This window comes from Heteronotia binoei, chromosome 18 (genome assembly GCF_032191835.1).
Source record: "Heteronotia binoei isolate CCM8104 ecotype False Entrance Well chromosome 18, APGP_CSIRO_Hbin_v1, whole genome shotgun sequence".
Lineage (NCBI taxonomy): Eukaryota > Metazoa > Chordata > Lepidosauria > Squamata > Gekkonidae > Heteronotia > Heteronotia binoei.
The window spans coordinates 30,854,641-30,876,134 of record NC_083240.1 but is presented as its reverse complement, the minus strand read 5'-3'; the positions used below and the strand labels follow the sequence as shown (position 1 = coordinate 30,876,134).

Here is a 21,494-nt window from a genome sequence, read left to right as displayed (position 1 = left end):
TCTGATGGACCTTGCCTCTAATCCTCTTTTAAAGTCATCTATGCCTGTGGCCATCTCTGCATATGCTGGCAGTGAATCTCACATTTTAGTCGTTCTCAGGGTGAAGAAGTATTTCCTTTTGTCTGCCCTGAATCTATTGTCTGTCAATTTAATTGGGTGCCCCCAGAGTTCCAGTATTATGGGAAATGGAAGAAAAAGTAATTTTTGCCAATCTCTCTACTCCATGCATAATTTTATAAACCTTTATCATGTCTCCACTTGTCTTTTTTCAGACTGAAATGTCCATGACATCCTAACCTTCCCTCCTAGCCAAGAAGGAAGATGATTATATTGGATTTATATCCCGCCCTCCACTCCAAATCTCAGAGCAGCTCACAATCTTCCTCCTCCACAACAGACACCCTGTGAGATGGGTGGGGCTGAGAGAGCTCTCCCAGAAGCTGCCCCTTCAAGGACAGCTCTGCGAGAGCTATGGCTAACCCAAGGCCATTCCAGCAGCTGAAAATGGAGGAGTGGGGAATCAAACCTGGTTCTCTCAGATAAGACTCCACGCTCTTAACCACTACACCAAACTGGCTCTCCAACCCCTTAAAATCATCTTGGACTCTCTCTTCTCCCGCCCAGAAAGAATGGGATCTTATTCCACAATAACTGGAAGCATTGTTCATAGCAAGGCAACACCTCCTTATTTTTTTTTATTCAAAAAGGCCCTGGAGGCGGGAATATAGTGTAAAAATCATTGGAAAAACTAAAAGGCATCGATACATATTGGAATATACATTTTGTACATAAAAAAAAATTACAGGTTGTCATTGTCTGTGATTCATTTTTTCTGAGGCTCCGGTTCAGCAGCTGAGATCTCAATAGTTGATGGGTCCTGGGATTTGAACGTTGAGCCCGCCATAGTCCAACATGTACATGGGCCATTGCTGGAAAAGATGAAGTAGGAAAACACAATGGTGCTTGATAGACAGCTGGCTCATCAGCTGAGACTCCACGAGTCTCTCAGCTGCCTTCTGCCCCAGTCGTAGTCTTCGTCCAGTGTTGTTTATTCTGTGGCTCTCTGAAGTATCAGACGGTGAGCCTAGTATCTCCTACCTGAGACCCTTTAACCAGAGATGCCACTTAAACAGGGGATCTTCTTCATGCAAATAGTGTATTCCCTCCCCATGCAAATAAAGAAACTGCTTCCCCATGCCATCTAAAGTGGTACAACCCAGACAGAGGTGGACTAACTCAGGGAGAACTACGATAGTTGTTGACATACTTACCACAAGCGAGATCTGATTGGCTGATGACGTGGACTCTAGGTTGGAAGAGGAAGAGGACGAGGACGAAGAAGAGGAAGATACAGAATTCCCTTCTGAGATCCGCTTCCGCTTCCGTTTGGGAACGCTGCCGTCGGTTTCTAAGAGAATCCAAAGGAAGAAACGTGTTTTGACTTGCGCGACCTTCCTCCCATGCGGCTTTCTTTCCAAAGGTGCCGCCTTCTAGTGCAGGGGTTCCCCAACCCTTTTGAGCCTGTGGGCATCTTTGGAATTCTGAGACAGCATGGTGGGTGCAGCCTCAAAGTGGCTGCCCACGAAACAGCTGCGGCAGGAGGCAGAACCAGCCATAAAATGGCCGTTGCAGCTTACCGTCAGTCACATTTGTGCTGTGGTGGCGGCTGCTGCCAAAGCAATGTTTTAAAACATCTGCCCAGCCAATCAAATCTCCACTGGCCAATCAGAAGCCTTGTTGGGCACCAGGAAAGGTGTCAGCAGGGGCCACGGTGTCCATGGGCACTATGTTGCAGACTCCTGCTCTAGTGTGACAAACACACAGGGCTCTTTTTTTTAGCAGGAACTCTTCTGCATATTAGGCCACGCCCCCTGATGTACCCAATCATCCTGGAGCTTACTGTAGGCCCTGTATTAAGAGCCCTCTAAGCTCTTGGAGGATTGGCCACATCAGGAGGGTGTGGACTAATATGCAAAGGAGTTCCTACTAGAAAAAGAGCCCTGCAAACACACATCTAGAACCTTGGATGTGGCAAAAGCACATGCATGGTGGAGGCAGTTGAAGGACACCTTCCCATCAGCTGCTTCTTCAGTTTAAACCTCAGCTTTCCATCCGCTCCTTCCCGCCTCCAGATTTGACCTTCCCGCCTGTTGTCTGGTAGCTGCTTAGCAAAGACTGAATTGCTTCGCTCTCGGCCTCCACTTAATTTCTATTTCAGATTAGAGAATTCCTCTTGTTGCCCAAACCCGCAGATGTTGACTTTTAATCCTCTTTCAGTGCACTTTGCAACTGGATTTTACTGTGTGAGATGGCAAAATCCACTTGCAAGTGGTCGCTGAAGGGGATTGAAACAGCATTATTTAGCCTGTGTGAAAGCGCCCTTGTAAGTCTGACTGAGTTCAATGGCGTCTAGCAAGTTCCCTTGGGAAGTAATGATCCCAAAGTTGTTCAGCTTGCTTCCAGGCAAGTCTCCTTTTCAAAAGGGCTTCCTTCCAGGGCAGACAAGTATGCTGTTTCAGGCTTTGCATCAAGCCAGGGACCTTATCAAAGCTGCTGATCAGGACAACAGCCAGAGAGCCATTTTAAAACTGAGGGTTTGTACTGTTCAACATGGCTCTTTCGCTCCATAAATGGACCTGAGAAACGCAAAACTGATTTTTCAAACTTTGCTTTGCTTTTCCAGCAGTCAAGAAGAATCTTATGGCCACCCACTTTCTATGGCTTATAAAGAGGGATTAGATACATTCATGGAGGCTATTAGCCATGATGGCTGAATGGAACCTCCATATTCAGAAATAGTATGGCTTTAAATACCAGTTGCTGTGGTGGGGGGCAACATGGGGAGGATTTGGCCTCCAGGTTGTCTTTTGAAGGTATCTGGTTGGCCATTGCTGCAAACAGGATGCTAGACACTTGTGCTTTCACACGTGCCAAATAATCCACTTTCAATCTGCTTTCAGTGTGCTTTGCAGCTGGATTTTACTGCATGAAGTGGCAAAATCCGCTGACTAACATTCATTAAAGTGCATTGAACCACCCTGTCCAATTTGTACTGTAGATGCAAAAGTCTGCAACCTGGCCACCTTCCCCCTTCCCCAGTGTACTGTATATCTACTTGTTTGTGCAGTCCAGAGACAAGCTAGCCATCTCAATAACAAGGCCTTTTATCAAGGCCTCATCTGAAAGGGCCTGGGTTTTATTTATTCATACCAACACTGACCTGAACCAGTCTGCGTGGCTCAAGAGTAGCTGGACAGCCAGCGTAAGTTGTCTTTTGAAGGTATCTGCTGGCCATTGTGGCAAACAGGATTCTAGACACTCGTGCTTTCACATGTGCCAAATAATCCACTTTCAATCCGCTTTCAGTGTGCTCTGCAGCTGGATTTTACTGCATGAAGTGGCAAAATCTGCTGGCTAACGATCATTAAGGTGTATTGAAAGTGGATTAAAAGTGCATTATTCAGGATGTGTGAAAGTAGCCAAATGGTCTGATCCAGCAGGGACCATGCCCACACCTGGGGACTGGCAGCTCTAGTAACTGGGAGTGTCTCTCTCACCAAGGTGGATCTGTTGGAGCAACAAAAGTCTGGTGCAGCTTAAAGACGAATGACATGCATTTCAATATGAGATTTGTGAGTTATAGCTCCTTTCTGCCAACATGTTAAAAGAGGGGTGGGGGGGATCATACTGGGAATTCTTCTTACGGGAAAGGTTACAGGGAGGGGTCTTCAGAGGGGTGTGCTCAGAATAAAAAAGAGGGAAGGGGATATCCATCTATGCCATTTTGAGCTGCCTGGGGATGGATTAAAAAAAGTACCAGATTCATAAATAGGGTTAAGATTGACATAAAGAGATTATCTCCAGACTGATGCTTTGGGGCTCAAGCCCACCATTTTTCAACCTACCTGGCTGTTTGGCCTCTGGGCCCACGTCTGCAAACGACCTGGGTTGCAAAATACAAATAAAAACACGTCATTTAGATTTAGTGGACATCCAGAGCCTCTCCCCTGAATTCATGAAGTTGCCTTGTCTTGATGCACAGTATGTATGAGTGAAGACCACTTCACATCCCAGATTGGGGAAAAATTCTATGATAATGAAAGTATTTATTATATTTACATCTTGCCTTTCAGCCCCCAAAAATTGGCTCCTGGGAATAAAAAGAACACAAGTAGTGCATTTCATTTCAAGATGTTCCAGAGAAGGGAAGAGTCGCAGCTTGAATTGGGTCCAGCCATGGGGCTATTATGCATGGGTGTTTCCCCTGTCTTTCACCGTGCATGATTGTCAAGTTTTCTTTTTCATTCTGCATTTATTTTCTTCCTTTCAACGCTCAATTCACTTTCCAGTCCCTGCTTCTCAGGTTTTCTGAGGGTGCTTTTGTGCCGATTTTTCCACTGTTTTGCATCCAAGCCAAAGGTTAAGTCAAAAGCATACAGATTCCCTCGGATTCCCCCCAACCCTTTCTCATCCCTCAAGGGTCACTCCCCTGCCCATATCAAGGTCATTCCACCCACTCTGAACCTTCCACCCCATCCTCCCCCCTTCATTGCTATACAAGCTGCATTGATTACTTTTCCCCTTGTTTTAAATTTTGGGTTTTTTTGCAAGCGGCATGAGTCTAGCGATATGAGACTATCACTAGTCTCAGGTTGCTGAATATAAAAAATTAAAATAACTAGGAAAGTTGACAAGCCTCCCAGAAACTATGCTGTAACTCTACACCACAGCAATAAAGTTAAGTTTGTCGCTAGCCAGCATCTCACTGAGGAAGCTGGAATGATCGGTCCTTTGCAGCATGGCCCAAGAGAGTGTTTCCCAACCTGTGGGTCAGGATCCAAACGTGGACCATGAAGCCTCTGTAAATGGGTCATGGGCCAGATCTCCTGAGTGGCTGGTCTTGCCCTCTGCATCCTTCTCTTTCCTTCCTTCTCGCCAGCTTCTTGCATTCTCATCTCCCTCTCCATCACTGTGATAGTAATGAGGAGGGGAAAAGCCATCCGGCAACTAGAAACTTCACAGTAGTTGTTTATTGGTTTCTCAAAAACATCAGGTTGGGTACTAGAGAACATGGAATGGTGGAATAGATGGGTGCCAAGTTCATAGTTTGCCTAGGGCACCCAAAAACCTTGAGCTGGCCCTGGATGGGTCATCATGCAATGTAAACTTGGACTCGAGGGTCACCATACCCAAAACGATTGGGAACCCCTAGCCTCTGCTCTCCACCCTTACATCTTTTCAAACCTTGTAATGCCAAGCCTGACAAAGGGTCCTGGTGGGCAGGAGAGCTTGTACAGTGTTTTGTGCTAATCTGGTAAGCCCAATAAAAGGCATTGCATAGATTTTGTTCTCAATTTGCACGTTTTTCTGCAAAAAGAAAAAGGCTGTTCTGACTTCCTGCCAGCAGAGGACACTGTTGCTGCACAGACTGAACACCAGACTTACTGGAGCTGGTTGACGATGGCCAACCGGATTCGGTCTCGTGCTTTGAGGATTTTCTCCAACCGGTGGATGTCATAGGTGTTGGGGTTTCGAAAAGGGATGTCGTCTGGCAGGCCAGTCACTTCTATGGCGTCGGGACTGTCCCTGATCAGTTTATATGGCACCAGGACTGGCCGGTTCAGACCCAAAGCCTCTCCTGGAACAAGAGCAAAATCAAGGTAAAAAGGGTTATGGAAGGATAAAGCATCATTCCAGCTAGAAAGCTCCACAATTGTTGAATACAGAGGCTCTCAAAAACATGTGCTGAAATTCTCCTCGTCTATGTATCGGATTCTCAGTAAAAGCCATCACGTTGCCCTGTTCTCTCGCCTCCGCATTGCTTCTCTTCCAGTCACTGTTGTGATGCAACACAACTATATTGAACGGATGCATGCATTTAATTGGTTAGTGATTTTTTTTGGGGGGGGGGGGACTAGTAGTTTATTAATAAACAGGATTCTACATTCTGATATCATAAAATAACCGAGCAACAATCTTATTACAGGTTATTACACTGACGTAATACTTCAGATAAAACAGTGGTTAGTGAATTTTTCAGCTCTCCATTCCCGCTGAGGACCCAGAGGTAGCAGATGGGGTTCCTCTCCCCCTTGCATCAACCTTGTAGGTAAGGTTCACCGATAGAAACAGGGTGATCGGCTTGAAGTCTGCAATAAGCATGGAGGCTGTGTAAGGAAAGCCCCCTACTTTTCATACATATGGACATCGTGATCACCAGTATGGTTGCCAGGGTGCCTGGAGTTTTGACGCTCACACATCTGCTCTAAGAAGTGGACTTTGCTTACAGTTTCTAAGGCTTATGTGGATACTATAAGCCTCAGCTTTGCAGCTGCATTCTACATCCCTGGATTGGTGTTAGCCAGAACTACAGACGTGCTCCAGCTACTCCTTGTGTGCCCAGTCTTGGCTGCTGCAGTAAAGGAAGCCATGCCACCATGAACTGTACAAGCAAACAGTTTCCAGCCTGTTTCCATGAACCAAAGGCTAACACCACCAGAATCCATCTTGTTTTCCTGACTTCATATCCAACCGCTGCTTCAACTTTTGCATAAGGCAATCAAGCTTATCCAGGCATGGATCCTGCCAGACCACTCAAGCCTTTGTCTAACGAAACCCAGGACAAAGACTGGTGCCAGGAAGAAGATAGAAAAAGAGGAAGATCATCTCCTGCCAGAGCCAAGTCTTTTGTCTAATCCGGGGGATACCTAGGTCAAAATTTGATTCTCTATTGTCACCTTTTCAGATAAGTCTATCTAATCTTAAGTGTTCCCCACTCAGTAATCACTTCTATTTTGTCACTTTGGAGCCTGCCCCACGGCCTGTTTCAATCTGAAAGTTCTTTCAGGTACACAGGACCCAGGCAAGTTCATTGGTCAAGAGCAGGTACCCAATTGGGCGCCACCAAGGGACTTGCTATTGGCTCTGCAATAGTCCAGCCCTCCTGGTCATTGCAGAGCCTCCCCTTTCTCCTCCCTCCCAGCCCCTGAGGGCCTAAGGTAGTCTATTTAACCTCTGACCCAACTCCACTCATGTGTGCATCTAGCAGTACCCCAGTTCCATTGTCTAGATCCATCCCCAATTCTGGCCACAGTTTTGGGTCCATTTCCCCTGTCCTCTTATGTCGCCATTGGAGCCTTCCTTGAAGACTACGATAGGTAATATTACCCTGTGTGTCTACCCTTTATGTTCCCCTATCGATCTATCTATATTTCTAGGACTGTTTGTGTGATTGGATGTGTATTTTTATCTTGTATGGAAGACTATATTTTTCTTAATAAATTATAATTGGTTTTACTAAATTAGAGTCCAAATATTTAAGCATCACTTTTCTGGACGTGTATTCTTGTATACATTGGTAAAAGATCCCTAGTGAGCCAGGTGCCCACCTAACTAATTCCCCAACCTCGTTTTGAGGGCATTTCGGCTAACAGCTGAGCAGGGATTTGAACCCAGGTCTCCCTAGTCAAATTCCACCGCGACCTGAGCATCAGCAGCGTGAGGAGCAGAGAGGGAAGAGGACAGTAAGAATCCAGCCTGCGTTCAGATCCACAGAGAATCCAGCCAAGGTGGCCCAGGGGAGCAGCTACTCACCGTATTTTTCATTGAACAGCTCCTTCACTTGCTCCCGGAGAATCACCTTTTCGCCCAACCTGTTGGCATCGTCCTCATCTGCAAAGAAACAGAACTGTGCAATTAATACCGTTTCCTTGGTGTTTCTGACTGATATCATTACACCATCATAGTTCAGGAAGGGCTGCATTTCCCTGACAGGGCTTTTTTCGTAGCAGGAACTCCTTTGCTTATTAGGCCACGCCCCCGATGTAGCCAGTCCTCCTGGAACTAACAGTAGGCCCTGTAAGCTCTTGGAGGATTGGCTACATCAGGGGTGCGTGGCCTAATACGCAAAGGAGTTCCTGCTACAAAAAAAAAAGCCCCAGATGCTCCCCAGGTCTCCTATTTGTTTTCATTGGCATGGACTCAAGGCCAACCAACATGTTCCCAGTGGGGAAATGGCAGACATATTGCCGCTGTGAGTCCCCAGTGGAAACCCCACATAAAACTGCTGCAAGGGCACCAATTCAGATCAAGAACCTGGTGAAGGGCGGGGGGGGGGGGCTCCTGCCTTCCCTCCCATGCTGTGTCTCTGAGCCAAAATGATTTGTTTTGTTAGCCGTCCTGAGTCCAATTGGAATGGGCAGGATATAAATCGAAAGTACGGTAAATAAAAAAATTAAAACAAAACAGCCTGGGAGGGCATCATTTACCCCAGAGGTGGCCAACGGTAGCTCTCCAGATTTTTTTTTGCCTACGACTCCCATCAGCCATGCTGGCTGGGGCTGATGGGAGTTGTAGGCAAAAAAACATGTGGAGAGCTACCGTTGGCCACCCCTGATTTACCCCATTGCGGAGCTGAACACATAAGCAATTCAGTGCATGTGGAGCCCCACTGCGAAAGGGCAGATAATGCCCTTTAGCACCATTCTGGCTCTCAAAAACAAGGCAGGGTGAAGAGGGAGCCACTCGTTTCCTGCCCCCCCATGGCACAGTCCTGATCTGAATCAGACCCTGGTAGTGCTTGCATACAGAATTGCCTCTGGGAACTCACCGCTGCAGTATGGCTCCATGCCTAACTCATGTCAATACATAACATCTAGTTTGGCCCTACCCAGGGCTTTTTTTTGTAGTAGGAGCTCCTTTGCATATTAGGCCACACCTACCTGATGTAGCCAATCCTCCAAGAGCTTTCAGGGCTCTTAGTACAGGGCCTACTGTAAGCTCCAGGAGGATTGGCTATATCAGGGGTGTGTGGCCTAATAGGCAAAGGAGTTCCTGCTACAAGAAAAGCCCTGGCCCTAACTTTTGGAATTTCTTACAAGCACTGTGTCTCTTGGACAACAACATCTAATGCTTCCCCAGTGACAGAACCTCAGCCCTGAAACTAATCCAGATTTCATGGTATCCTGGTAAACACGTAGTCCAACTTCCGTTTGTGGCAATAATGGGGAACTCGTTAGTGACAGAAGGGCAGGTACAGTATATGCCTGGATGAAGCCGCTTTACATAATGAAGACAGGCTGTTGGTGCATCGTATCAGCTCAGCATTGCTTGCTTCTGACTGGCAAGGGTTTACTGAGGTTCTCAAGGAAAGAAAGCGTTCCCCAGCTCCTGCTTTCAGAGACGCTTTCAATGAAAATGCCAGGGAGCTTAGCTTGGGATCAAGTCAATTCTCCCCCCCCCCCAGCATAAAGTGTCCCACTGAGCTATAGAGTGATCTGTTGGTGATGTGATGAACGTCCACCCACCCCAGGTGACTGCTGACCATACTCTGAAAACTTCTTGCCCCCAACTCCGGCCGATGGCCATTCACCACCAACGGAGTCCATTTCTAGTCCTGGTGTTCAGCTGTGGGAGGGGGCGTGGAATGAAACTGCTATACAGGGCTTTTTTTGTAGCAGGAACTCCTTTGCATATTAGGCCACACACCCCTGACGTAGCCAATCCTCTTGAAGCTTACCTCCTTTGCATATTAGGCCACCCCTGATGTAGCCAGTGGAGGATTGGCTACATCAGGGGTGGCCTAATATGCAAAGGAGCTCCTGCTAGAAAAAAAAAAGCTCTGCTACTAGATTGATTTTAGCTGAGGGCAGCGATCGTTTTCAAACTGGTTGGCACCCTCCGATACTTTCCAGAATTAGTTATTCTTTCCCCCCACAACCTGTGAGGTCGGCAGTCCGGAATGGGAAATAATTTTAAATTTGCCATCTGACTTTTAGAATTGTTGTATTAATTCTATTTTGTATATTCCGTTTTTTACAATGTGACGTGTTTTTATTATACGTTGTACATCACCCAGAGCTCTGCAATAGCAGGGATAGGAAATTCATGCATTTAATAAATAAATAAGTAGATCGACTTTCAAGGAAGAATCTGTAGGTGGGGGAAGGATTAAGTCCCTCCTTCGGATTTACCAATCCTTCCCTCTTACCCCTGCATTAGCTTTGCAGGAGAAAAACCAGGATTGGGATCCCAGGTTTCCTGCAACAACTAGCATGGTCTTTATTGCAAGAGGAAAGACAACTGAGTGGCTGGAGCGATTGACCTAGGAGACCTGGGTTCAAATCCCCCACTCTGCTTGTTGGGTGACTCTTGGCTGTGTGTGCATGTTAAGTGCTTTCAAGTTGCTTCCAATTTATGAGGACCCTATGAGTGAATGACCTCCAAAGTATCCTGTCATTAACAGCCTTGCTCGGGTCTTGTGAAACAAGTGCCATGGCTTCCTTGACTGAGTCAACCCATCCCTTGTTGGAGTTTCTCCAAGGCTTTTTTTTTTTGTAGCAGGAACTCCTTTGCATATTAGGCCACACACCCCTGATGTAGCCAATCCTCCAAGAGATTACAGGGCTCTTAGTACAGGGTCCAGAGATAGAATTCTAGCAGGGGTTCCTTTGCATATTAGGCCACACACCCCTAATGTAGCCAATCCTCCAAGAGCTTACAGAGCTCTTCTTATAGAGCCTACTGTAAACTCCAGGAGGACTGGCTACATCAAGGGGGTGTAGCCTAATATGCAAAGGAGTTCCTGCTACAAAAAAATACCCCTGGGTCTTCCTCTCTCTCTGTTGCCTTCTTCTTAGCATTACTGTCTTTTCCCAGTGAGTTTCGTCTTCTCATAATGTGACCAAAAGTATGATAGCCTCAGTTGAGTCCATGTTCAAATTCCCCAAAGGTTGCTGGGTGACCCTTGGCTAATCAAGACATTCTCAGCCAAATCTACCTCACAGGATTATTGTGAGGATAAAAACAAGGGAGAATGACACATCTCCTTCCAAGCTCTTCAGAGGAAAGATGGGATAAAACTGGGATTGGCAGAATGGGAGAAAAATGTCTGACTAAGTTACGGACAGCTCCTCTCCTCTTCCAATTCACCTCCAGAATATGAGAACAAATGCAGAGCCCAAGTGAGATCAGGCTGCTCTTATTCTTCAAATAACTTGTGAAAGTGAACAGGACTCAAGGAGATTTCAGATTAATGAGGAAGGATGATGGACTCTGGAAAATGGAAACAAAGCTATTCATCCCCAACCAGAATAATCAAAGTTACATGGAGTCCAACTTCAAGCAATTCTGGAGCAAAACCTATCATCCCCATTATCAATGAAGATCTGGTTATTTTGTCTGGCATTAAAATGGCCATCTGTCTGGGAGGGGGCATGCCAATGAGACTGAGAAGTGGACACCCCCAGTTATGCTACCTTGGTATCAGTGGATCTGACCTCTCCTTACGGGTTCTCTAAGGTTTCAGAGGTCTGTACAACAACAGAGAAGTCCCTGGAGCATCTTTCTCCTCCTCCTACCCATAAGAACATAAGAGAAGCCATGTTGGATCAGGCCAATGGCCCATCTAGTCTAACACACTGTGTCACACAGTGGCCAAAAACCCAAATGCCATCAGGAGATCCACCAGTGGGGCTAGAAGCCCTCGCACTGTGCCCCCCCCCCCAAGCACCAAGAACACAGAGAATCACTGCCCCAGACTGCGAGTTCCAACAATAGGCTGTGGCTAATAGCCACTGATGGATCTCTGCTTCATATGCTGATCCAATCCCCTCTTGAAGCAATCCATGCTCGTGGCTGCGAATTCCACATGTTAATCACTCTTTGGGTGAAGAAATACTTCCTTTTATCAGTTCTAACCAGACTGCTCAGCAATTTCATTGAATGCCCATGAGTTCTTGTATTGTAAGAAAGGGAGAAAAGTACGTACTTCTTTCTCTACCTTCTCTATCCCACGCATAATCTTGTAAACCTCTATCATGTCACCCCGCAATCGACGTTTCTCCAAGCTAAAGAGCCCCAAGCGTTTTAACCTTTCTTCATAGGAAAAGTGTTCCAACCCTTGAATCATTCTAGTTGCCCATATTGGGAGGGAAGCCTGAGCGTGGAGCATCCTTTGACTGTGCTGTTTCCATTCTCAGCCAAACAACCACATCGATTTCAAGTGCAAAGAGGCAAGCGTGGCGACTGGCTTCCTTGTGGCATGGGATTGCTATTCTTTATGGATCACCCTTCATCTCTCAGGCTGTGAAGGGGTATAAAGAGCTGGGGGGGGGGCTGATGAAGAGGGACATCCTCCCACCATTGATGCTCAGTTGGATATGTACGGGTGTGTAGATGGTAGCAGACAAAGAAAGGGTTAAAGAATAGATAGGTGGTGGGGGGGGGAGAAGGATACATTTGCTTTCATTGGAAGAGGAATGTTTTATAGATATTTATCCACAACTTTTTTCTATTGACATTTAAAAAAAAATTACAAAGCAGTTCACAAAATATTTTAAAAACCCCAGCCTACAACCACAGTAACATCTGTCCCTCAAATCAGAAAGCCACCTCCATCGGGCAGGAACTGGGAGTGGAATAAAACCGACCCTATAGGTAAGTGCTATTTTTCTAGACAGATACCACACTATGGGCTCCGCAAGGAAGCCCTGGATTCCCCCTTCCCTTTTCAAACTTGCCTTTAAAATGGGGTGAAGGGAGGTGGCAACTCATAAAAAGACCTTGCCCGTGTGGCATTCATGGCAGTCTTGACTCTATCAATGACGGCACCCTCAGCAGGCCTTGAGAGCAAATTGTTCACCAGAAGATTCTCTCTAGAGCATTCTGGGTTTTAAAAACAAATTCCCCACAGCTCCGGATCATTGAGGGGACCTGGCAACCCTATATCGGCATCTGAGCTACACTTTCTTGGGCACGCTGTAAGTAGCTGTGCCACAGAAACCAGACACAAGCAGCCATGTTGGTTCAAACCAAAATTCCATTTGCAAAGTCTGATCTGTTGCAGCATCCTGTTCCCCACAGCAGTCAACTGGAGGCCTCCAGGAAGCCTGTCAGCAGGGCATAAAGCGAGGGGTTGCCAGGTCTGAGTTGGGAAATTCCTAGAGATTTTTTTTGGGGGGGTGGGGAGGGTGGAGCCTGGAGATAGAAGGGCACAGGGGAAGGACCTCAGCATCATACAATGCCATACAGCCCACTCTCCAAAGTAGCTATTTTCTCCAAGGCAACCGATCTTTGTCATCTGGAGATCAATTCTAAAAGCGGGAGATTTCCAGGCCCTGCCTGGAGGTTGGCAATCCTACATGAAGCCAACAGCACTCCACCTTTCTTTGCCCACAAGCAACTTGTATTCAAAGGTACACCGCCTCTGACCACAGACGTTCCATTTCGCTATCGTGCCAAATAGCAATCAACAGGAGCTATTCCTCGAGACAAAGACCAAAGAGCGTGCAAAAGTCGTGTGACCTCTTTACCCAAGATCATGCCAATCTCAGAATGCTGGGGACTCTATTTATGACAATGTTAACACCCTACCTTTCACTTGTAACTCAAAGTGGCTTACAATTCCACATTGAAACCATATAAAATACAACTAAAAAAACAAATAATACCCCCCAAGAAATGCCTGCTGCTCAAATCCCCATTGAAAGCCGCAGCAAATAGAACGGCCTTATAATGCATCCTAAAAGCTTCTAAAGACAGCTGTTACCTCCTTAATAAGCCCATTCCACAAGGTGGGAGTCACCACAGAGAAGGAACGGGTTCTAATAGACACCAAGCAGTCCACCAGTTTGGTGTAGTGGTTAAGTGTGCGGACTCTTATCTGGGAGAACCGGGTTTGATTCCCCACTCCTCCACTTGCAGCTGCTGGAATGGCCTTGGGTTAGCCATAGCTATCATAGGAGTTGTCCTTGAAAGGGCAGCTTCTATGAGAGCTCTCTCAGCCCCACCCACCTCAAAGGTGTCTGTTATGGGAGAAGATATAGGAGATTGTGAGCCACTCTGAGTCTCTGATTCAGAGAGAAGGGTGGTGTATAAATCTGCAATTCTTCTTCTTCACCTTAAGTGGAGGAATGATGAGAAGTTAAGGGAAGTATATGTGCCATCAAATTGTAACCAACCTAGGTTTGCTGTTGCCTTCCTCTGCAGAATCTTACTGGTGGTCCCTCATCCAAGCACCAACCCCGCTTTAGCTCCCGAGATCTGATACAATCGGGCTCTATACCATGAGACATTCTTTCTGTGGGGAAAGTAGAGGATCATAACCAGTGACATATGAGGAGGCACGATCCTATTGATATGTTGACTCTAGTTCATGAAAGGCACCTTTAATTGAACTAGGAAACAAACCAGCAGCCAGCATAGCTGTTTGAAAACAGGTGTGATGTGTACCTGTAAGCTAAAAAAAAAAAAAAAAAGCTAAAGGTAGTCCCCTGCGCAAGCACCAGTCATTTCCGACTCTGGGGTGACGTTGCTTTCATAACGTTTTCACGGCAGACTTTTTACGGGGTGTTTTGCCTTCCCCAGTCATCTACACTTTCCTCCCAGCAAGCTGGGTACTCATTTTACCGACCTCGGAAGGAATGGAAGGCTGAGTCAACCTCAAGCCGGCTACCTGAACCCAGCTTCCGCCAGGATCGAACTCAGGTTGTGGGCGGAGCTTAGGACTGCAGTACTGCAGCTTTACTACTCTGTGCCTGTAAGCTAGTCCCTGATAATAATCAGGCTGTCACATTCTGAAATAATTATTAAAATATTAAAATAATTTTTTTAAAAACTATTTAAAAAAAAAAAAACTAACGGTACATTCCTAGACATTTTTAAGGGCAACCCCATGTATGTAGTGCATGTCACAGTAGTCTAGCCCTAAAATTACAAAAATATGGTATACAATAGACACATCAGCTAAGTCTCAGAAAGGGGAGGATTTATTTATTCCACCTTTTTATTCTACCTTTTCTCCAAGGAGTTCAGGGAGGTGTATGCCATTCTCATCCTCTCCATTTTATCCTTGCAACAACCCTGCAGGGTAGGTTAGGCTGAGAAAGGGTGACTAGGTCAAGGTCAACCAGTGAGCTTCTGTGGCAGAGTAGGAATTTGAACTCGGGTCTCTCGGATCCTAGCCCATAACCTTTTAACGGTCATAACAGCACCAAGCTTTGAACCAGGGATCCCCAAGACCCCAGGCACTTGGCATCACTGGCTACTGCTCAAATGGGAAGTTATTTTCCCTGCCCACCCCGAAATGTATACCCTTCTTCATGGATCCCCCTCCCCCCTCTTTGGAAGAGACCACGTTGCTTTTGAGAAACACGTTCCTTGTCTGCTACCATCTACAACGCAGCAACTGAGCAACGTACCGTGCAAAGCAGCGTAAGCTTTTTCCAAGGTGGATATCCGTCTAGGGGCTACGGAACACGTTAAGAGAAAAGAGAGAGAGAGAGAGAGGGAGAAAACGGTGAGTGAGGTTTACTTCACTGCACGAGATGAATGCAGTAGAAATCCGGGCGCAATGTCCTGAGGAACAGGCCCCTCTGTAGTCTGGTATCCTAAGCTGGATAATACTTTTGCAGTGACCTGAAGAGTGGTATGGCAGGGATACCAATGCACACACACTGGTCTCATGGCAGCCTCTGCCCAGAGACATTTGTAGGTGGAACAGCTGCCTGAAACCTGGATCCTGCAGTCAATCAGAACTGACCATAGTGAGCTGAATGAACCAATGTATTAGTGTAAGGCAGCTTTATGTACTGGGAAGGGCTCCATACTTCTGCCAGAGACCTGGGAGAACTGGTACCAGCTGGAGCAGATGGTGCCTGGGATGGGGTGAGACTGGGAAGCACGTCAGATATGGGTTGCGCTGAAAGGTTCTCAGGTTCTATCCCCTAACCTGAGAGCCTGGAGAGCCCCTGCCCTTCAGAGTAGACAGCAGTGAACTAAATGGACCAATGACTAGAAAGACTTTCATATGCAACATATCTGTCTAGAAAAATAGCACTTACCCATAGGGTCACCATGTGCCTACAGGTCTTTTCTGTCGCCACTCAGCTGGGTGGTGGAAGAACAACCGGGGGGAGGGGATCATCAGTGTCCTGACGTGCTGATGTCACTTCTGGCATGACCAGAAGTGACATCAGCATGTTGCTGGCAACACTCTAGCATTTGACAAAAAAACCTCTATGGTTTTACCACAGAAATCGGGTCAAATGCTGCAGTGCTGCTGGCAATGCACTGTCGCTTCCAGTCACAGGGAAGTTATATCAGTGCATATCATTTATGACACATGCATTTACTAAAACCAGTGGTGGCAGACCACCAGCCCTGTGTGCAGAAACTCCCAAAGATTCAACTCACAGCATCTTCAGTGAAAGGATCTCAGGTGCCGGTGTCGGAAGGACCTTTCTGTGCCCGAGTCACCACCAGTCAGAACAGACAATACTGAGCTAGAGAGACCCTTAGTGTGATGTGGTGTTTTACGCTTGTTTTATTTGAAACGTGTGTACGCTGCTTTCCCCTCCAGCTTAGGGTAGGGCAATAAAATAATTAAAAACTCATATAGATATATACAGAAAGCAATTAAAATAAAACATAAAAACACACACAAACAGGTAGGGCAGATCAATGAGAATCAGTTGGGGACTAACAGACAAAACAAAAAAGTCTTCACCCTCTGGCAGAAGGGAAGGATAGATGAGGACATACAAATCTCCCTGGGGAGAGAGTTCCAATTTTGGTGCCATGATCCTTCTCAGGTTGCCCGCCCATCTATCCTCAGACTGGGGGGGAGGGGGGGGGCAACTGAAGCAGGTCTCCAAAGATGACTGTAGTGATTGGGTGGGTTCATATGGGGTGTAAGCTTTGAATGTTAGAAAGGATCACATAGCACCGTATTACAGCATATGCTTTATCCTGGAAGGCTGATTGGTTAAAACAATCTCACCCATGGGAGATCCCTGTTCCTGAAACCCAAGAGAAGTAGAGGAGACTGGATTTATACCCTGCCCTTCACTACCCGAAGGAGTCTCAGAGCAGCTTACAATCCCCTTTCTCTTCCCCTCACCACAACAGACACCCTGTCAGGCGGGAGGAGCTGAGAGAGCTCTGATAGAAACTGCTCTTGAGAGGAACAGCTCTGCGAGAAATTGCGACGGAGTCAAGGTCACATCAGCAGGTGCATGTGGCAGAGTGGGGAATCAAACCCGGTTCTCCCAGATAAGAGTGCACACACTGAACCACTGCACCAAACTGGCTACTGAACCAAGCTTACTGGCAGCTACCAAAGGATGGACCTGACTAGAAAGAAGGTAGTATCATACATTCAAGTGTTGACAAACACTTCCACAAAAGCTAGATCCAGGTGGGCAGCCATGTGGTTCTGAAGCAGTGGAACAAATCTTGAGTTTATTCAACATATGGGCTTTTGTGCAGGCACACAGGTTATCTGAGAAAGTGTGCCTGCTCACGAAAGCTCATACTTTGAATAAACTTTTCTTGGTCTTAAAAGGTGCCACTGGACTCAAAATTTGTTCTCCACAAAAGCTGTTAATCTGCGGGATGTGTGGACTCCCTGTTCCTGCTTCCTGCCTCCACCAGCTCTCTGCCAATATTCTACCTGCAGGTCTTAAATATTGAACAGTGTCAACACGCAGGTGACCATGAACTCTACCGCAGGACTGTGCCACAGCCCCACTGAAGCAGAACCGACTCTGTCGTTTCATTTCATGCATTTACGGGATTTCAAGCCCTTTTCCTCCCAAAGGTTCCAAGTGCCAAAAGGAAAAGAAAATAAGTACAGTAAAAACATCAAGAACAGAAGCAACAGCCTATTGTAACATTAAAAATAAAGAAACCTGATTATGTTCCATGGATGTCTTCTCTCTGATTTCATTTGCCCAAAATATTGAGCTTCTCCTAGCAGCAGCAGCGGCAGCAGATGTTTGGAGATTCTCTCATCTTTTGCTACTACTGCTCTGTGAGTTACCACTCAGAATCTGGGTGCTTTTTTCTCACAGAATCCTTGAAGTTAACCTGATGTATCAGCTTCTGTGTTTCTTTATAAATACACTTCTGTATTTTGGTGCCTTTTAGGTTATTTTGCCTCCCCCCGCCTTGCATTTCTAGGCCCCTTTTAGCCTGTCTTTTAAAATATTTTTTTTTGTGTGTACGCACGTATGTGTGTACTCATGTGCTTGCCTGTAAGTCATGGTGACTTCTGGCAACCCCTACTAGGGCATGGAGGGTGTTCACAGAAGAGGCTTGATACAGCCTACCTCTGCCTCCCATTCCTTGTATTCCAAGAAGGTCTCCCATCCAAGTACTTGCCAGGGTCGGCCCTGCTTAGCTTCTGAGATCTGACAAGACTGGGCTTGCCTGGGCTATCCAGGTCAGGGCTAAGTCTGCCTGCTCGATACGCTTTCTCAAGCAAAGCAAGTGACTGCAGTCATCTTGTGTACAATGCTGCTGAGAAACTTTAATAAGAATCTTTGGTGTACTTCTTTTAAAGTAAGAAACAAGATGAATGCTCCAAAATTATGCAGATGAAGGACAGCAGCACATATTTCTTCCTTTGTTCACATATTCTCCTTCCAGCTGGCAAGCACATTTCCTGTTGACCGGTCTTTTTTTTTTTCAAAATTTCACAAGCTTAAGACAGCCTCCCATTAGGCAGAATTTTCCGCATAGGGAAACATCATTTTCTAAGCCACTCAAGCGATATAAAATCCGCCCCCATCATGCCCTGCCGATAAGCAGGTCAGCTACTATATTTAAAGGCTGAGTGGAACACAATCAAGTAAATGAAAAGGGGACATATTGATCGATTCCCCACTCACCTTGTTCCGGTCTCCTTGCTCCTTTTCACTGTGGGGCTGCTGTTGGATTTTGCACAAGCTGCCCGGAGCCGGCGAGTTGCCCCGCCCCTTTTCAAGTTCCCTCCGCGGCAGAAAGAAACCGGTTTTCAGAGGATCCTGCCTGCTGCAGAAGGAACTTGAAAAGAGGTGGGGCAACTCGCTGGTCCAGCAGCACCCCCGCAGAGGGGAGTGAGAATGGCGTATGGCTAGTGAGAAATCGGTCATTGTCTAGTGTCTCTGAAAAGCAATACACCTCTCCCCAGTCCCTGTGCTCATACCATCTTGCAAACTTCTTTTTAAAAGAGCGTTTAAGTTAAACTTTTAAATTGTTGAAAGGCCAAGCACCGGCTTTACTATAACACCAAAGGACAAAACTGCACACTGTCTTCACGTATCCCTTTCTAATACTTTCAACCTATCGATCCCCAAGGTGGCCAACAATTTAATTCAAAACAAATGTAAAGATGACACAAAGTAATCCAAAATGTTATAGGACCGACAATGAAAACAGGCAGATTAGAAAGAAGCGCAGTAAGCCAGCTGCAGAATCAAAATATGTCTGGAGCCACCTTCAATTTGAAACCCTACTCTACACTTTCCGATGATGCACAGCAGAATCCACCTCAAAATTTCTTTGGTAATTTAAAAAAAGAAGAAGGCGGATGCTTCCCTGTTTCAGAAAGCCACACACTTCTAATCTATTTGATCAACTGAACACTGCCAGGATAGTAATAATACACCTAACCAGGGCTTTTTTTTTTTTTTTTTTAAGCAGGAACGCACAGGAATGCAGTTCCGGCTGGCTTGGCATCAGGGGATGTGGCCTAATATGCAAATGAGCTTCTGCTGGGTTTTTCCTACAAAAAAGGCCCTGCACCTAACTCTGAAAGGTGGCTATTCTGAGCAATACAGACCAACAAACAGCTCTGGGAAACAGGAGAATTCACCACAACACACATGGATTGGGAGGGGAAAGAAATATACAGAAATGAAGAGGCAGTTGGGAACCAAATGATTACCTTCCGATACCTGGGAGGATGCTGCGGTTGCAAATCAACGGGGTGGGGGGAGAAAAAGAAAACAAAAATCAGGCAAAAAAAAATGAAGAACCACCCACAATGGCTGTTAGCAATCCAGTCTGAAAGTGCTCACACCGACAGGATGCCCTGCAACAGGGGCATAAGGCTGCATAACGCATTTCTGCACTCGTATGTTAGTTGACACATGCCCCACTGTGAGCCATTGGCTCTGAAGCCAATACTCCCCCCCCTGCACAGTCAGAGTTTTCTTGGCACACAGCAGCTGCTCGCTTCTCTTATAGAGTCATGGAACAAGCTATGCAGACAGTGAGGAAGTTTCATCTGCCTGCAGAGTGGTACCCAGCTCAGGTGGGGAAAACAGGACCTACAGGTGAGCCCATCTTTAATCGAGTCAAACCATGTATCCATCTAGCTCAGCATCATCTAGCCTGACTGGCTCTCTGGCAAAGAAAGATCTTTCCCAATACCTTCTGAAATCCTTTATATTGGAGATGATGGGGATCAAACTCTACCACTGAACCACAGCCCCTTAAAAATGAACAAAGGAAGCTTCCTTATTCCACATTAGACCATTGGTAAATCAAGGTCGTTATTGCCTACTCTGACTGGCAGTGATATCCAGGGTGTCAGGCTGAGGTCTTTCATGTCTCCTGCTACCTAATCCTTTTAATGGGAGATGTGGAGGTTGTTCACAAAGGGTCACTGGACCCTGTTAACTGGCGATTCTGGGGACTGAACCTTGGACTTTGCCTGCAAAAACAGAAGCTCTCCCCTTGAACTACAGGCCCATCCCAATTCAGCTCGATGTAGCTTTCTGCTGCTTTCAGAAACTCTGTTTTCAAACACAGATTTGAATCCGAAAGGCAGAAGAGACTGATGCACAATTTATTTGGCCTCCTCTCCTCCCCGTCCCCAAATCTGGACAGACTTCATGTGTTTTCTTTCTACTTATGCTGGACAGAGTTCTTGGCATCCAGACAAAACATTATTAGAAGGAGTGTCAATCTTGACTCCCAGTCATCTGTAAAATGGAGGTACTCCTGGATCACAACGTTGCCAAGTTCTCCCCAAGGAACATCCATACTGACATTCAATTGTTATTTGCAAGAGCTTCTGGCAGACTATTGTTTGGTTGAAAAAATGTGTTTGAAAGGTACAGGGCTTTTTTTTGTAGAAAAAACCCAGCAGGGACTTGTTTGTATATTGGGCCACACACCCTGACATCACCATTGTTTCATACAGGACTTTTCTGTAGAAAAAGCCCTGCAGGGAATCATTTGCATATTAGGCAGGGCTCTTTTTCTAGCAGGAGCTCCTCTGCATATTAGGCCATGCCCCCCTGATGTAGCCAATCCTCCTGGAGCTTGCAGTAGGCTTTGTACTAAGAGCCCTCTTAGCTCTTGGAGGATTGGCTACATCAGGGGGGCATGGCCTAATATGCAGAGGAGCTCCTGCTAGAAAAAGAGCCCTAATATTAGGCCACACCCCCTGGTGTCACTATTGTTCCACATAGAGCTTTTTTTGTAGAAAAAGCCCAGCAGGGACTCATTTGCATATTAGGCCTTACCCCCTAACACCAAGCCAGCCAAAACTGCTTCTGCTCAAAAAATAGCCCTGGCAAAGGTATGAAATTTAGATTGGGGGTTGGTTGGGGTGAAAGTCTCCTCCATGAAATCCAGTGTCCTTTTATGTCACAAGATATGATGGTTCTCACTGATGACAAGAAGTAGATGGCTGTCATCTGGTTAACTGAAAGCAGGCTAGACTC

At 46.2% G+C, this 21,494-nt stretch overlaps 1 protein-coding gene across 5 annotated transcripts in view; it reads right to left on the bottom strand.

Annotated features, from left to right (window-relative positions):
- Nucleotides 1-663: 663 nt before the first annotated feature.
- The window catches only part of GTF2IRD1 (GTF2I repeat domain containing 1), a 138,860-nt gene continuing 118,029 nt past the window's right edge, over nt 664-21,494 (bottom strand). For 2 of the 5 annotated variants that reach the window (XM_060258898.1, XM_060258903.1), the window contains 7 exons: nt 19,706-19,726; nt 15,198-15,245; nt 7,594-7,671; nt 5,446-5,638; nt 3,906-3,943; nt 1,272-1,408; nt 664-929 (listed from right to left, as the gene is read on the bottom strand). In XM_060258898.1, coding sequence (XP_060114881.1) covers nt 861-929; nt 1,272-1,408; nt 3,906-3,943; nt 5,446-5,638; nt 7,594-7,671; nt 15,198-15,245; nt 19,706-19,726 — 584 coding nt within the window. In that variant the 3' untranslated portion in view covers nt 664-860. The remainder of the gene's footprint in view (nt 930-1,271; nt 1,409-3,905; nt 3,944-5,445; nt 5,639-7,593; nt 7,672-15,197; nt 15,246-19,705; nt 19,727-21,494) is intronic. The other 3 variants (XM_060258900.1, XM_060258899.1, XM_060258901.1) reach the window with 3 other exon arrangements.